A 16,643-nucleotide genomic window follows, 5' to 3' on the forward strand; every position below is an offset into this window, starting at 1 on the left:
ACACGTTATGATAATAGTTAATAACTATCTCTGGGGGTTGTGGTGTGGGGAAGCCCTGATGTGTTAGTGTTTGATGATTTCCACAGTGATCACTCCCACCATGGCCAATTTCAGGCTACAAATATTATGTTAACTGGCTTATAGAATCCCTAATAATTTAACTACAGACCCTTTTAAATCAGCCCAAGGTAGCATTAGCACACAACTGAAGAGATGTGACCTTGAGAAAGGTGGTTCTCCTTACTGAGGGCAGTTCTCAGTGAGATATTAGTTGCTAACATTCCCAGCAGCTAGGGGGATGAGTGCTTCAGTTCTGAAGTGTGTATCTGGATGGTACATCATAATAGCACCCACTGCATCTGCTTAAGTATTTGCTGTATTTCAACCAGCACAAAGCACTTAGTTCTATTTAACATTTTCTATGCAGCAAAGTAATTTTAATATCCCTTAAGGAAATTAAATGGAATTGTATTGGGTAACCTTGATCAGGTCATTTAATTTCTGTCTTTCTAGAAGAAAGATATTAGCATACTGACTTAACTGCCAAGATTACTGTTGAATGAGCTGGCCAACTAACTGAAGCACACAACTTAGCTAATTTTTTCCCTTCAATAGATTTGTGACTGAACTAACTTGACCAAACAGATTCATGTTTAATGGTGTAGCCAAATATAGAGGGTGATGTCTTCAGTTCTACTTTTTCTTTCTAAATCCAACTCTTTGCCTTTTCAAACCTCTATGGCACTACATCTTCCCATTTTGCAATGTGTGATTATGAAAAACTGAGGCTGAATACCTCCTGTAGCTCATGAAGTAGAGCCAAAGATATCTTTAGAGAATTGTAAGGAAGGTCTGAACATTAGAATACTTGTGGAAACTTAGGGTATTTATTTAGAAGGAGCTAGTGGTCATTTGAGAATTCAAGTTATACTGTGTTTTTTGTGTGTTTTGTTTAAATCACCTTCATAATTTACTAGTTACATTTTTTTAAAAATGAAGTATATCATCTGTAGTAAGAGAGGCAAATTTTCTGGGAGTATTTAACAAGTGTAAAGAAGCTTTTTTTAAATAGATGAAGTAATATATAAATGCCAAAGACCAGTCATTGAACGTAGTTAAGCACACTTAGTTCCTGAGATTAAAGGTTCCCTGTAAGTGTGTATAATTAATATTTACCAGTGGCAATAAGACTTCTGCCTTTCTTCAAGGAGCTCAGAATACTTGCCAGGCATTATCTAATTAAACTACTCAATGTACCTGTGAAATGCATTGGAATCTACATTTTAAAGATGTGGGCACTGAAGCACAAGTGGGCTTAAACTAAACTCATTTAGCATGCCAAGGATGAAATTGGATATAAGACTTTCAGTCTCATGATCTAGCTGCCATTCTTCAACCGTGGCCCCCTCTAATCCACTCTATTCTAGCATAGCCTTGCCAAACAACACAGTTTCATAAGTCTAGGAAGAATTAAACTGAGTGCAAAGTAATTCCAATTACAGGGAAGTTTGATTTAAAAGGTTGAGCATATCACTCATAATATTAGTAGCATTTATAGATGAACGTGTGTTAGTGCCATTCAATGTCTATAATGGTCTTGATAAGGGTTAGAACAGGTGGCCAAAATGTACTCGAGTACATGTATGTAGGAGGTGAACAAAGAAAAGCAAGGGGAGGGAAGGTAGGGAGAGTGCATGGGGGCAGGAAAGATGGTGGAATGAGATGGATATCATTACCTGAGGTACATGTATGACTGAACATATGGTGAGACACTACATCATGTACAATCAGAGAAATGAAAAGTTGTGCTAAAATTGTGTACAATGATTCAAAATGCATTCTGCCGTCATATTGACCTAATTAAAATAAATAAATTAATTAAAAAACGAATAAAAACCCTCAACAACAACAAAAAAAGGCAATAGTGATTATGAGATCCTCTCCTTCTAGCCTTCTTATTCTTAGGTATGAGTGTAGTTGCTATTTATTGAGTACTATGTACTAAACCCATTATATGAATCATCTTCAATCATCACTACCTCTCCATGAAGTACATACTGTTACCTCTATCTATTCACGGATAAGGCAGAGAAAAGTTAAGTAATGTACCCAAGGTTATACAGCTAATACTTGGTGTTAGGATATGAAACTATCCCTCCCAATCCTAAAGCCTCTTTGTTATGGTATCTCACATTTATTTTACCAGTAATTATTCCTATGAGTGTTAAGCTCTTGCTCCATTACCCAAAACAGAGTCCCTGGGTATATACCCAAATTGCAGACCTCAATTTCTTACCCATAAACATAAGAAAGAAATCATTTACAATTTGGTTAGAACACATTTATTCATTTATTTATTTCTCCAGTTTATAGTGTTTTGGCACTATATTTCACTAACACATTGCTATCATAACATCTTTGCTTTGTTGGTTTCAGTAATCATAATGTGTATGCATTCCACCTTGATTGGGGGAGAGACCCCAACACACCTCTTGGAATGGACTACTGATCTGAAAATGTTCTATGGAACTTATGCCTTTGTTCCTTATGATACTCTGCTCTACAGTTTACCTTATAAGCACATCCCCTACCAGGTCCTCAGGAACAACCCAAAGCATATGATGCTGTATTGACCATTTCAGTGGAGTCCCAAGGAAAGACCTTCCATGAAGCCTATACAGAAGCAGCAGCTAGGGGTGAAATTCATGATATGCTGGAATCAGATCAAGTAAGTGCAGACTCACAGTTATCATGAATTGAGAACTTCAAAAATCTGGAAAGTAACTATCTTTTCCAATCAATAAGAAACCCAATCAACAGCAGGCAATCACACACAAATTAAAACACCTTTTGTTTGTAGAAACACTTGAAGAACAAAGATACATTCTTGGAAATATTTCAAGCAACCCACAATGATAGCACAGTCAATGAAGAATAAACAAAATATATTTAAGAACAGAAAAATAAAACTTTAACATATACAAATGCTGTTCAAGGGGACCTAATAAAATAGAATTTTTATTTGTGACTGGAATTTTGAACCAGTTCAGCAACCACACTAAAGAGCTTATATAAGAAAAAAAAACCCATAAACTTTAATGTTGATAATGCTAATATTTGGGAATGCAGACTATTTCTGTAGGCATTTGAGCTTCTGAATACTGAACATTAGGATTAAGCAGACTTCACCTAGTCACTAGGCTTGCTGGGCCACTAGAATCCTGCTCCACAAGGGCAGGCCTTTTGTAAAATATACAATCTGGAGGAACATAGCAGAGCATGTGCCCACACACAAGACAAAGAAGATGGGAAGGGAAGAGGTACCCAAATGTAGGTCTTCAAAACTAGCACATCAGATTAAGTCACTCCTCCTTTGTAGGAAGAAAAGAGTAAGTAGGTGAGGAGAGGCCAGGAGTGTTTTGCTGCCAGAGCTATCTTTATATTAAATGAATCATTTGGAATGGGCAAGAAGTCCTCCTTTCTAATATACAAGAAATACTATTTATACATTTACATGCATGTCTATATAGACATACTTAAGATTCAAATCACAGTCACATAGGGCACAGAGGAAGAAAAAGTGTATGGAGGGGAAGAAAGCAGAGAAAAGAAAGAAGAGCAAAGAAAAAAACAAAGAGAATGAGTACAAAGAAGACCAGGAAAATGAGAGAATATTGGGGAGGCAAAGACACCACTTAGATTAGAATATGCAGGTTTCTATATGTTGGAGGTCAGATGTAGACAATAGGCATCTTCAGAACCATTTAGAATGACATATAAAGAAGTTTAAAAGTTCAAGCATGTGCTAGCATTCTTTAGTATTAATTCTGGCTGTAAGTAATAGGCAGTTCAACACAAATTGGCCTAAAAACATTTCTCTTTCAAAACAGGAACTATTCCATGGTTGGTTAATTCAGTAGCTTAATGATGTCATCAGAGAGCTAGGTTCTTTTCATCTTTACACTTTACAAACTATAGCATGCTAGATAGCCCTTATGAGCCACTTTTTATGGTCACAAGATGGCTGCCACAGTTCCAGACATTAAGTATAGGTAGAAATGTCCAGAGGTGAAAATGGACTCATGTGTTTCTGTTCAAGAGTGAGTAAATTGTTCCCAGAAGTTCCTCAAACAGACTTCTCCCAGATTGTGTCCCATATCCAGTCCTAAACCAATAATCTGGAAAGAAGAATGAGACCAATGTGGTTAATCCTATAACTTCCAGAAAAGTGCGAACAAAATTAAGATGCTGTTAGCAAGGAGAAGGCTATTAGGTAGTCAGTGGATTGGGTCAAATATTCACATTCTCCAAGATGTTCTCCTTTTTATCCACCCTTTCTTTATCCATTGGCCTCCTATTTCTCCCTGTCCCCCAATAAGTAATTCAGATGAAACAGATGTACATGTTTCTTCCTACCCTGATATCAAAGACATTCCTGATTCTTGTTCTCATAAGAAATGTGACTGGCAGTGATATTAATAGTGCTGGATTTGAACTTTATTATTACTGATATGTCTATAATAAATCTCTCTTTTTTCATATAGAATAGAAAACAACTGTTTACAGCAGTTACAATAATCCCTCATAATGCTAAGGATGGTTGGTCAAACCAGTTGTATGGCATTGTATTTATTATTTATAGTCAAGCACAATCAGTTGTATGGCATTGTATTTATATCCCATCCCAACGATAAGGCATCACATAAATACAGTCTAAGTCATCTTTCTACTTTAATCATAAGATGGAGGGGAGAAGATGGTGAGAGTGTGTGAGTGTGTGTGTGTGTGTGTGTGTGTGTGTATTGTACATGTGTATGAACAGATATATTGATATAAAAAAGTCAGACCTTGTACTCTTGATATTTGATTGAATCCCTTTGAGCTTGTGGAACATAAGGTAATTAAGGCAAAAAAAAAAAAAAGACGCCATTAGCTTGGTTGCTAGGCAGCCTGCACTCTGCTTTAGACAAGGAAATAGAGCTGCAACAAAGAATCCAGAGCTTATTTTTAAAAAGCCGGATCGAATGCATTCTACCCCCACTTTGCAGGTGTCTAGGCTAGACCTTCATAACCAAAGAATGATAGAAGGTGAGACAATTATCTTCATGTCTCTGATAAACAACCCCCCCATTTTTCTTAATTATTCTGCTCAAAGGTATTTTTGAAGGCAGCTGGTATAGAAGAAAAAGCTTATGATAAGGAGTTAGGCAAATTTGGGTTTAAATCACAGCTCCAGGGGAAAGGTTAATCAATGATGCTAAATTACAGTTAGATAGGAGTATGGAAGGAGTTCTGGTGTGCTATTGAACTTGTAGGGTGAACTACAGAAAATGAAAATGTGTTGCATATTTCCAAAAAGCTAAAGGAAAGGATTTTGAATGTTTTTCCCATTAAGAAATGATAATGATTGAGGAGATAGAAACTGATACAAACATTATACAATGTATACATGTGTCAAACATCACATGGTACCTCATTAACATGTACAATTTTTATCTATCAGTAAAATATTTAAAAAATAAAAAATAAATCCCAACTCTCAGTCTTACTAGCTTGGACAAATTCCTTGGAGTTTTTGATTTTTCCGTTCCCCTATCTGTAAGTTAGGGTGCTGTATCTCCTAGAATTATTGTGACAATTAAATGAAGTAAAATGTATAAAATGACTAGCAGAATGTCTGGCTCACAGCTACCTTCTTTTTCACTTTTTTGCCTTTGAGGCAAGGAAGAACTTGCTGGTGGATCATGACCCAGCATCTAAGTTATACTCTGATTTCAGCTTTCTATACTCTTTAAGTTTTTGATTACTAGCAGAGGGTCTTTTGATACTTCTAAATTTCAAAATTATTTTGCTTTCAGAATTTTAAATGGTATTTTCCCAGGTCAAATTATGTCATCCAATGTTTGCCGATCCCTGAACTGCTGTTTTTTCCTCCTATTGAGGAAACAGGTAAACAACTATTGAACCATGCACTAAGCACTATGCTGAACTCCAGAGACAATAGTTAAGAAGACAGACAAGGTTTCTGTTAGCAGGCAATTGGATTCTGTTCATAAAAGTCAACTGAGTGCATCTTTTATCTGCTCCATTCAGTGACATCACCTTGGTAGCTTAAAATCAGGCATGGTAGGAATATTTGCATTACAAAATTTGGTAAATGCTACAAATAGGAGCATTTTTCCTGTCATAAAACCATATTAAACATTTACTTTCACATCCCTGCCCATATGAGGCTTAAATTCTAGTGAGATAGACAATAAGTGAATAAGCAAATGCATTAAGAAGATGAATGTATTACGCTCTTGCCCAAAAACTCATTGTAATAGAAATTTCTATATATAGGCTACATTGCCCATAGCAGTGGTTTGCAACCTCTCTTAATTTATATTTTTGATAATTTAAGAGGTTAAAAAAACCAAACAAATTATCAAAGGGATGCATGGATACATACACATAGTTTTAAAAGTCAAGAAATGCTGAAAGGCTTATGTCAAAAACAAAATGGTTCTTAGGTCTCCCTCCTATCCTTCATCAAAAGTAACAAATTTCATATCTTTTCTCTCTTTATTCTGGGTTTTACATGTATGTTTCTAAATACTATACCACTACTAGTGTCCCTTGATTAGTCAACTTTGAACATTCGTTGCATTTCTAGCAAAGTGGGCAGGGGGAGGAATCCTTAGTCCTTTTTTACTTCCTTACTTTCCCTCAAACCCTAAATATGATTATGTTACAATTTAGTTAAATTCAAAGTGTGTGTGTGTGTGTGTGTGTGTATCTGTGTGTTTTGTGGTACTGGAAATCAAACTCAGAGGCCCTCTACCACTGAGCTACACCCTAAACCCCTGTGCCCCGCTTTTTTTGGTACTGGGGATTGAGCTCAGGGGCACTGGACCACTGAGCCACATCCCTAGCCCTATTTTGCATTTTCCTTAGAGACAGGGTCTCAGTGAGTTGCCTAGTGCCTTGCTTTTGCTGAAGGTGGCTTTAAACTTGCAGTGCTCTTGCTTCAGCCTCCCAAGCACCTGGGATTAAGGGCATGTGCCATGGAGCCCGTGTAGGCTGGCCTTGAATTTGGCATACTGCCTCAGCATCTGAGTTACTGGGATAACAAGTGTGTAGCACCAGACCTGTCTCATGTTTAGGTTTTTATTTTTTATTTATTTATTTATTTATTTTGGTTGTTTTTGAGGATTGAACAAAGGTGTGCTTAACTACTGAGCCACATCCCCAGCCATTTTTTTTTTTTTGAGACAGGGCGTCACTCATTGCCTGGGGCCTTGCTAAATTGCTGAGGCTGGCTTTCAATTTGCAATCCTCCGGTCTCAGCCAACCAAGTGGCTGTGATCTGAGTTGTGTGCCACTGTGCCCAGCTACTATTTTTTACACAGTATCTACTATCTAAATATTATTCAGTGTGGAATCCATGTAATATTCTATGGGTTATAATTCATGTCACATATAACTTTTTATTTTTAAACTAAAGTTAAAAATTTGCTTACACTAATTGGAATTTCTAAGTCTGCCCACACTTTCTGATAAGGTGGTAAAATCCCCTCAAAACAATTTTTTTACATGGTAAAACCTGTTAAATCCCTTATCAATTTGATATGTTTTCATTGATGCTCTCTACAGTTCTAGTTCAATCTAAGCTTATTCTCCATAAGTTGGATGAACAACTATTATGGTGGGATTTCCATTTTCATCATCCTAGAAATTCCATTTCTTTTTCTTTTGTGCTAGATCCTCTATTTCATGAAGCTCATGGGTCCCATTTCTTTTTTTTTTTTCCTGTCAGTTTTGTAGAGCACATCCTGTAATAGCTTCTGAGAAAGGTACATAGGAGGTAAATTTTTGAGATTTTGCATGTCTGAAAAGTCATTATTCTATCTTTATTTTGATTGATAGTTTGGCTGAGTATATAAATCTAGGTAAAAAAAAAATCATTTTCCCTCAGTGCTTTGGAGACATGGCTTCTAGTTTCCAGTATTGGTACTGAGAACATCAATGTGATTCTTATTTCTAATCCTTTAGTGCAACATGTTTTCATTCCTCTCCATCTCCCCAGAAGCTTCTAAGGTTTTCTCTTCTTTTTCTGATGCTGTGAGATATCACGATGTTGTCTGAGTCTTTGATACATATTATGCTATGCATTTGGTGGGGCCTTTTGATCTACAAGCTCATTTTAACAGGGAAATGTTCTTATATTATTTATTTTATAATTTCTTCAATAATACTGTCTTTGTTTTTTCTGGAAATAGTATTAGTTAGATTAAGATTTTGTGGGTTGTTCTTTTAATTGTCTTATTATTTCTCTTACATGGTTCATTTCTTTAGTTTTAATTTTTCTTCCTGAGCTTCCCAACTTTGTGCTCTAAATCTTTTAACATGTAAAATATTTAGCTATCATATTTTTAATTTCCAAGAGTCCATTCTATTTTAATGGTCCCTGCTTTTGTTTCACAAATATAGTACAGTTGTCCCTTGGTATCTGTGGGGCATTGCTTCTAGGAACCCCTGCATATAACAAAATCCAAGGATACTTAAATCCTTTACAGAAAATGGTATATTTGCACATAACCTATGCATGTCTTACCATAATCTTTAACTCATCTCTAGATTACTTATAATACCTAACACAATGTAAAAGCTATGTAAATAATTATTATACTGTATTGTTCTAGGAATAATGGCAAAAAAAATCTGTACAGGTTCAGAATAGATGCAGTTTTATTTCCAAATAATTTTGTTCTGCAGTTTGTTGAACATGTGGATACAGAGGGACAAGCATATTTTCTCTTATTGCACTGTAGATAAGCTTTATAGTGTCTTTGGAGTTTTCTTCTTCTCTCTTTGTTTTTTCTCAGTTCCTAATTGTTCATGTTTCTTTCTTTTAATCTTTATATTTTATGTTGTTTTCTTTGGATATCTGGTGACCATGACTGTTGTTCATATTTAAGACAAAAGTTCTAAAAGGCAGATTTTAAGGTTTATATGCATGGTGGTTATATTGACCACTGGGTTTCAGTATAAAGCAATTGTCTACCAACTGCTATTTTTTGTTTGTTTGTTTGTTTTTGGTCATTATACGTAGGTCTTGGATCTTGGGCTTTCTACAGATATGAGTCATCCAGTCTTCTCATCGGGAATCATAATACTTGTGACCAGTATTCCAGGAGCAATGTTGGGTGAAAGAAACTGGAATTCTCACTATTAATCATGAAGCCTTTAACTTCATCACTGGCTTTTGTGCCCCACTTCACTTCCAACTTCTCTGTGTCTAATATCCCAGCTCTAGAGCTTTGGTGAATGAATTTATCCTGTTTCCTGCAGAGGTCTGGCTCTTAGCAGAGCTGGGGATGGGGGATGTCTTACTGCTCCTTATACAGCTGCTCAAAGTGCTTTCTCTCCCTTTTAGTGTTCAACCTCACCCCTACTTCTATGGTACTTGGTATCACTAATTATTAAGCCATTCTAGAATTCTCAGGGAGAAAATCTGCTTATTGATTATAAATATTTCCCTCTTCAGTTGTTTAGGTTTGATTTATTTTTACTCTGTTAAATTGGTAACCACTTCTATAGCGGTTTTCTATCTTTATATTCTGTGGTTCAGGTTTACAGATTAGAGATTGGCATTTGAGAGGAGGATGAGCGTGAAGGAAAAAAAATCTTGATTTAGCTATCTTTAATCAAGAAGTTAATGTAAAGTAAAAAAGGAAAAAAAGAATTTTCTTTTATTGGTGAGTTTACCACAGCCTAATAATTAACTTAGCAAGTATTCATTACGGTCAGATAGAGCACATTGGTTAAGAGCAGGGGCTTTGGAGACAGACTACCCATGTTTACTTAAGCTCCATATTTCTTCTTTTCCTCATTTTTAATTTGGGAATAATAATTGTACCTACCTCACAGGGTTGTTGTGAGGATTAAAGGAGTTAACACACTAATGAACTTGCCTGGCAACTAATAATCCTTCAATAAGTGCTAGCTAGTATTAAAGTTTTTATTATTACTGTGAATCAGCTCTGTTCAGGAGATATAATGGAGAACAAAACAGAAAGGAGATCTTTGCCCAAATGAAGACCAGTTTTGCCATTTAGGACATTGGGTCTAAAACTGGGACTCTACTACCTATTGATCACAAATTCAATATTGGGACAACGAACTTGAACACAATACTTCCAGAATGATGTTACCTATGTTTATCTGAAATGCAAATAATAGCAGATATTGTATATTCAGTGTTCACTCTGTACCAGGTACCTGACAGAAATGAGCCAATAGAATCCTCAGAAAAACCCTACAAATTAGTTATTAATACATTTCATGAAAGAAACTGAGAATCAAGGTATCTTGCCTAAGGTCATACAGCTGGCAAGTGGCAGCCCTGGGATTCCACTCATGTCTGATACCAGAACCTGACCATTTAACCATACAAATGACTTGCTTGCTTGTGTTTTATTACACTGTACTAATAATATCTAATGCTAATGCTTTACTCAAGCAAAGTAGCATTACTAAGTCTCTAATACTTTGATTTGAATAGGTTTATTGGATTGTTTTTCTCTGATGTAAGAGATACTAGGATTTTATGATGACCTGTGCAAATATAACAAATAAATCAGAATAGATTTGGAGATAGGAAACTAGTGATAAACTTCTTAATTTGGTCTCAGGATGATTGGGCAAGGATAAATAAATGGTACCTTTATACTTTGGCATAAGATAGACTTCTGAAATTAGGTTTTCTTCCTGTTCATTGTAGTCCCAATGCTTGTTTTCAATGACATTCTATTGGCTACAAGTGCATATTTCTGGAATACACATTTTGAATATTTTATCCAAATGTGGCCTGCCTTTGTTAGTTAAGCAAAAAATATCTTCTGGGTTTCTAAGCAAGCCTAGGGAGCTTAAGCTCCACCTATTGTTTTCCATTACCCTAAGTATACATATCTGGCACTGGGTGCTAGGCTGAAGGGGATGTAGTTAGGACTGGAACATTCCAGGAAGTAGACCACCAGACAGGTCATCAGAAAATGTTGCCAAAAGCTCCCAAAAGCGCTGATCGTCTTTTCTACCCCACTCTATACAAAATAAGGGTATTGTGTTGATGAGCATCACATCAAAAAGATTGATCTATTATCCAAATCTTGCAAGTACAAGGTTTGAGACCATTTTTAATAACAAATTCAATTACTCTTTGGTTTCTTGATTTCTACATGTGTCTAGCTTTTTGTTCAAAAATGGTGTTGCCATTTTCTCTTTTAAATGATGGCATTCCAAGTCAGGCATGTTTTTATGTGCACCTCTGAGGACAAAGTTCCTTGGAAGCCAGTGTTACATGTTAAGCAGAGTAAATTTAAACTGATGATAGTCAACAACAGCATGAACAATTAAACTGAACAAATTCAAATATCACTACTTCTAACCTAGACCTTGTTCTCATGGTTGAAAGCTCTAAAAGCCTAGGGTAGATTTACCTAAAGTCATTAAATAAAAATCAATGAAATATTTTATTTTTCATTTATTTATTCAGGTTCAGGTCTATCTAGTAGGCAAAAACAATAGATTGAATCATCCATGGTCTTGCCATTCTGGGCTGTGATGTCAATAAGGTCATCTGTCTGACAGGAGTTCTTGACTATTCTGTCTTAACTTATTTGGGGCTGTATTGAGAAGCCAGGACAGAAGGTTATGATGAGTGTTCCTTTTTTTATTCCATCCTCTACCTCTTCCCTTTCTCATTATTTGCAGCAAGTGCAACTGGAAACTTTTGTGACTGTTGCTAACAGGTATGCTTTCCATTTATGGGAAGGGGAAATCCCTATTGCTGAATGGCAGAATGGGTGAAATAGGAATGTAAACCAATTAGAACACAAATCTAAGCTCACACAGGGAGAATGAACCATTGTGGAGAGATCCAAGATGGTGGAATAGAGGAAGTTGCATTCCTGGCTACTCTGTGGCATGAAACCAAGAAAGCAGACAGGCAGTTTCTCCACAATTGAGGTACTGGAAACCTTCAGGGGCATTATAAGTCCACAGGGTAGAGACTCTACTGCCTCAGACCCATACTATTAGATGGGTAAACACAAACAACATGAAAAGCAAGGGAACAAATCACCCCAAGCAAACCGAGTTGATCCAATATCAGAATCCATTGACACCACAGTGGAAGAAATGTCAGAGAAGGAGTTTAGAATGTACATAGTTAAACTAATCTGTGAGGTAAAGAATGATGTAAGAGAGCAAATACATTAGCAAAATATCACTTCAACAAAGAGATAGAGATTCTGAAAACAAACAAACAAACAGAAATCCTTGAAATGAAGGAAACAATAAACCAAGTTAAAATTTCAATAGAAAGCATCACCAACAGACTAGACCACTTAGAAAATAGAACCTCAGGCAATGAAGACAACATATATAATCTTGAAAATAGAGTTGACCAAATAGAGAAGATGTTAAGAAACCATGAACAGAATTTCCAAGAATTATGGGATAACATGAAAAGAATAAATTTAAGATTTATCAGGATAGATGAAGACACGGAGATACAAACCAAAGGAACATGAAATCTTTTCAATGAAATAATATCAGATCTAAAGAATGAAATGGAAAATCAAATACAAGAGACTTAAAGGACCCAAAATGTGCAAAATTACAACATACCCATATCAAAGCACATTATAATGAAAATACCTAGCATACAGAATAAGTATAGAATTTTAAAGGCTGCAAGAGAAAAATATCAGATTACATATAGGAGGAAACCAGTACAGATATCAGCTGATATCTCAACCCAGATCCTTAAAGCTAGGATGTGCTGGAATAACATATACCAAGCTCTGAAAGAAAATGGATACCAACCAAGAATCCTATATACAGCAAAATTAAGCTTCAGATTTGATAACAAAATAAAAACTTCCATGATAAACAAAAATTAACAGAATTTGTAACCAGAAAGCCTGCACTTCAAAATATTGTCAACAAAATATTCCATGAAAATTAAATGAAAAAAGTGGAAACTAACAAAGGGATGAACTACACTAAAGAAACATTCAATCAAAGGAAAAACTAATTCAAATTAAAAACTAGAAATAAACCAAGATGACCAGGAACACAAATTATATCTCAATAATAATATTGAATGTAAATGGACTAAATTCATCCATCAAGAGACATAGATTGTCAGATTGAATGGAAAAACAAGACCCAGTGATATGTTATCTCCAAGATACTCACCTCATAGGCAAAGACATCCATAGACTGAAGGTGAAAGGATGGGGAAAAAACATATCACTCACACGGACCATTGTGATAGTCCCTCTTTTGAAATTGAATGCTGTTGTTACAGATATCCTCTTTCCCTTAGTTTCAGGTCCCTCTAACCATACTTTTTTTGTGTGTATGTGGAGTGTGTATGTGTGTGTGTGTGTGTGTGTGTTAATGTAATACGTGGAGTAGACAAGATAATCCTGAAGAGAAGGCTTCAAGTTTTAGTTATCTTAAGGAGATGCTGTCAATAAACTCTTACCAGGGGTCAATCTGAGAACACAAAGGGCAGTACAGCCTGGCCAGCTGAAAACCCAATGTGATGGGTCAATTGAGAGGTGGGTATGTTACTTTTAAAAGTTTCAATCTTTGCTTTTGGCTGTAGGTAGATGAAGGTCTCTTTCCCAGAAGGCTCTGTGCCTTTCAAAACAACACTAGCCTTTTCTCTGCTTTCAGGGGCTTGCTGCCCTGTGGATTTTTTTACTCATTTGTTTTACTAGTATTGATTTTATGCTGTACTTTGTATCCTTCACTTATTGTCATAACCTATCAAAAACTACAAAGTAGTCAGGCTCTTGCAGAAATCTTAAGGCAATTAAATGGGGGCATCCAAGAAGGTCAGGAGGGGGAATTAGTGAAAACCTCAAAAGGGACCTCAATGTGTGCTAGGCAACTAAGTGTGAATGCCTTGGTGGCAGTATCTATCATCCATTTATTATGTATTTCTACAGAGCTTGTTGAGGGAGGGTGGTGAAGGGAGATCATCAAAATACAACTCAGGAGACAAGTGTTGATTTAAACTCTGATTGCAGTTGTCTCTGTTATCTGAGGACAAAATTTGGGGTCTGAACAACTGGAAGATTGGAAAACCTATTAACAAAAGTGGGGAAACTCCTCATAGATGGAGTAGGAAGATTTGGGCTGAAGATCCATTTTGGTATGTTGAAATTTAACATTCAAGTAGAGATATCAAAGTAACCATTTGACTATGTGAGTCTGAAATATAGGAGAGAGGTCTGAGCTATAATAAATCTGGTTTAGCTTATACAGCTATGAGACCAATAGATATCACCAAGGGAGAGAATGTAGAGATAGGGAAGAGGACCAAGGACTGAGCTTTGTGCCATTTTAGTGTTAAGAGGTCAGAGAAATTAAGGACCAAGATACAGGCAAAAAAATAAAAAGCCTTCATGCTAAATTTGGTCCCTGGACTAGACCAAGAGTTAAGAATTTTTTGTTGGAGTTTAGAACCAGGAAGGATCATAGGGCACATCTTCTCCAGTCAAGAATACTAAATTCAGAAATAGAAACCCTTGTTTCTAGTCCTGGTTTTATGCTTAGATGAATGGACTTGACAGGTCACTTGACTTCTTTAGATCTCACTTTTCTACTATAAAGTAAGATAGCTAGACCAGGTAACTTGTAGTATTTAGATAGTCATAATTCTGTATCTTCATTTTACTGAGAAAGAAACTGAAACCCTGAGAGAGGTGATAAATGACTTTCTCAAAGATCCCGACATTAGAAACAGACCAAAAGCCAGTGTTTCATCTTCTATTTGCTGGTTTTAAACCCCATTTGTATGTTAGAATGTGTAGGAAGATTTTAATAACAATGACTACTGGACCTCAAACTTAAAGTATCTCATTTTGTTGGTCTGTGGTGTGTTTGGTATTGGTATTTTTAATACTCTTGGGTAATTTTAATTTGAAGCCAGAGTTAAAAACCCTCTGTTCCACATTAACAAGTTGTGGCACTGTCTTGCTAGCCTCTACACCTCTCTGCGTTTTGATTGCATTTCCAACATATGAATTATTTCTTCAACTTTAAATACCCCCATTTTTTTTCCAAATGAAGTTTGTTACAGGAGGTTTGCTTTCTAAGCCTTTCAAAACAGAAGTAGCAAGTATCAGTTTTCTCTGACGCTTGGTGAGATGACATGACCATAACTTTCTTGAACTCCACTTAGAAGAGAAATGTTATGGAAAACCACAAAGCCATGGTCCTATGTGGTGGAGGAGGAGAGAGGACAGAAATGCTTGTATGTATTTTCTCTCATATACTTTGGGAAAAAAGGTACAAGGTTTATTCCAAAAATAAACTTAACAAGGTTAAAAAGCAGTACATCAGACATTGTACATGAATATTATGGCTTTTACCATATTTATTTAGCAGATAAATTCATGTAATATACTATAGCACCCTTACCACTTTTACATGGCTTCTTACCAAGACTTTGCCACTTTGCACACCAATAGAATATAAGGTTTCTTGACTAAAATCAGCATTTTCTATACATTTGGCCCTGTGACTGTGTATGTAGATATGTGTTTAAAACTGGATTCCATTCGATCCCCAGTACCACAAAACCAAACCAAACCAAACCAAACAAAAACTGGATTCCAAGTTCACTTTCTCTGGGGAGCATGTGTCTAGGAGATCAGCTAGTTTAAACTAAGATGGGGCACAGGCATGGACTGTGGAGACACATTATTTACAGTCTTTCCACACACACACACACACACACACACACACACCTATCAGTGTAGTAGCACCAGCACAATGATTTTTTCATGCATAATGCACCAGTAATTAACCTGGTAAATTTCCTTTGAACTCCCCTTGTCTATTTCATGCTTGTTTTTTTAGTGCCCTTTATAACCCTAAATCACTTTCTTAGTTTAGAAGCATAAAAATATATTGTGTATGACTTGGTTTGCTCATAAAATTGTCATATTTGATATATTTAAAGATATGAAGGCCTGGGAGAGAAAAACAGAAAAATTCAGGGGAGAAAGCAAGCAAGTCCTCAGAAACAATTTTTTTCCCTCTGGGTCTTCATAGCTCTACTCCACTCAGACGTGCAGCTCATAATAATGAACACAGGCTTGGAATATACACTGAGATTGCTCTAGGGCGACTAGGGCTCAAGATAATTGTAATTTTTTAAAAATAGGTTTCACTGTTGTTTAGAACCATCTACAATTCAATTTACTTTATCGCACAAGCCATGAATAATGCTATGAAAGAAAATGGACAGGCTAGTGCTGCCAGCCTGGCTCAGCATTCCAAATACATGCAGTTCTATGGATTCAACCAATTGATAAGGAGAGATTCAAGTGGAAATGGAATTTCAGAATATGTAATCCTGGATCCAAGCTGGAAAGAGTGAGAGCTCCATGGTACCTACAGTACGGACATGGAAATGGAGCTGCTACAGTTCAGAGGGACACCTATTCACTTCCCTGGTGGCAGGTCCCCTAGAGCAGATGCAGAATGCTGGTTTGCGGAAGGGAAGATCTGCCGAGGAGGTAAGGAATGGCAAATCACTAGTAGTCAATTTAATTCAGCTTGGTTTACCAGGGAAC

The 16,643-nt window shown here is 36.3% G+C and overlaps 1 protein-coding gene across 1 annotated transcript in view; it reads left to right on the plus strand.

Annotated features, from left to right (window-relative positions):
• The window catches only part of Gucy2f (guanylate cyclase 2F, retinal), a 113,290-nt gene that overhangs the window by 14,306 nt on the left and 82,341 nt on the right, over positions 1 to 16,643 (plus strand). The window contains 3 exon segments of the mRNA XM_048796867.1: positions 2,437 to 2,613; positions 2,616 to 2,728; positions 16,232 to 16,586. Of these exon segments, the coding sequence (XP_048652824.1) occupies positions 2,437 to 2,613; positions 2,616 to 2,728; positions 16,232 to 16,586 (645 nt within the window).

The sequence above is a fragment of the Marmota marmota genome, unplaced genomic scaffold, assembly GCF_001458135.2.
Source record: "Marmota marmota marmota unplaced genomic scaffold, marMar, whole genome shotgun sequence".
In the NCBI taxonomy this organism is placed as follows: domain Eukaryota; kingdom Metazoa; phylum Chordata; class Mammalia; order Rodentia; family Sciuridae; genus Marmota; species Marmota marmota.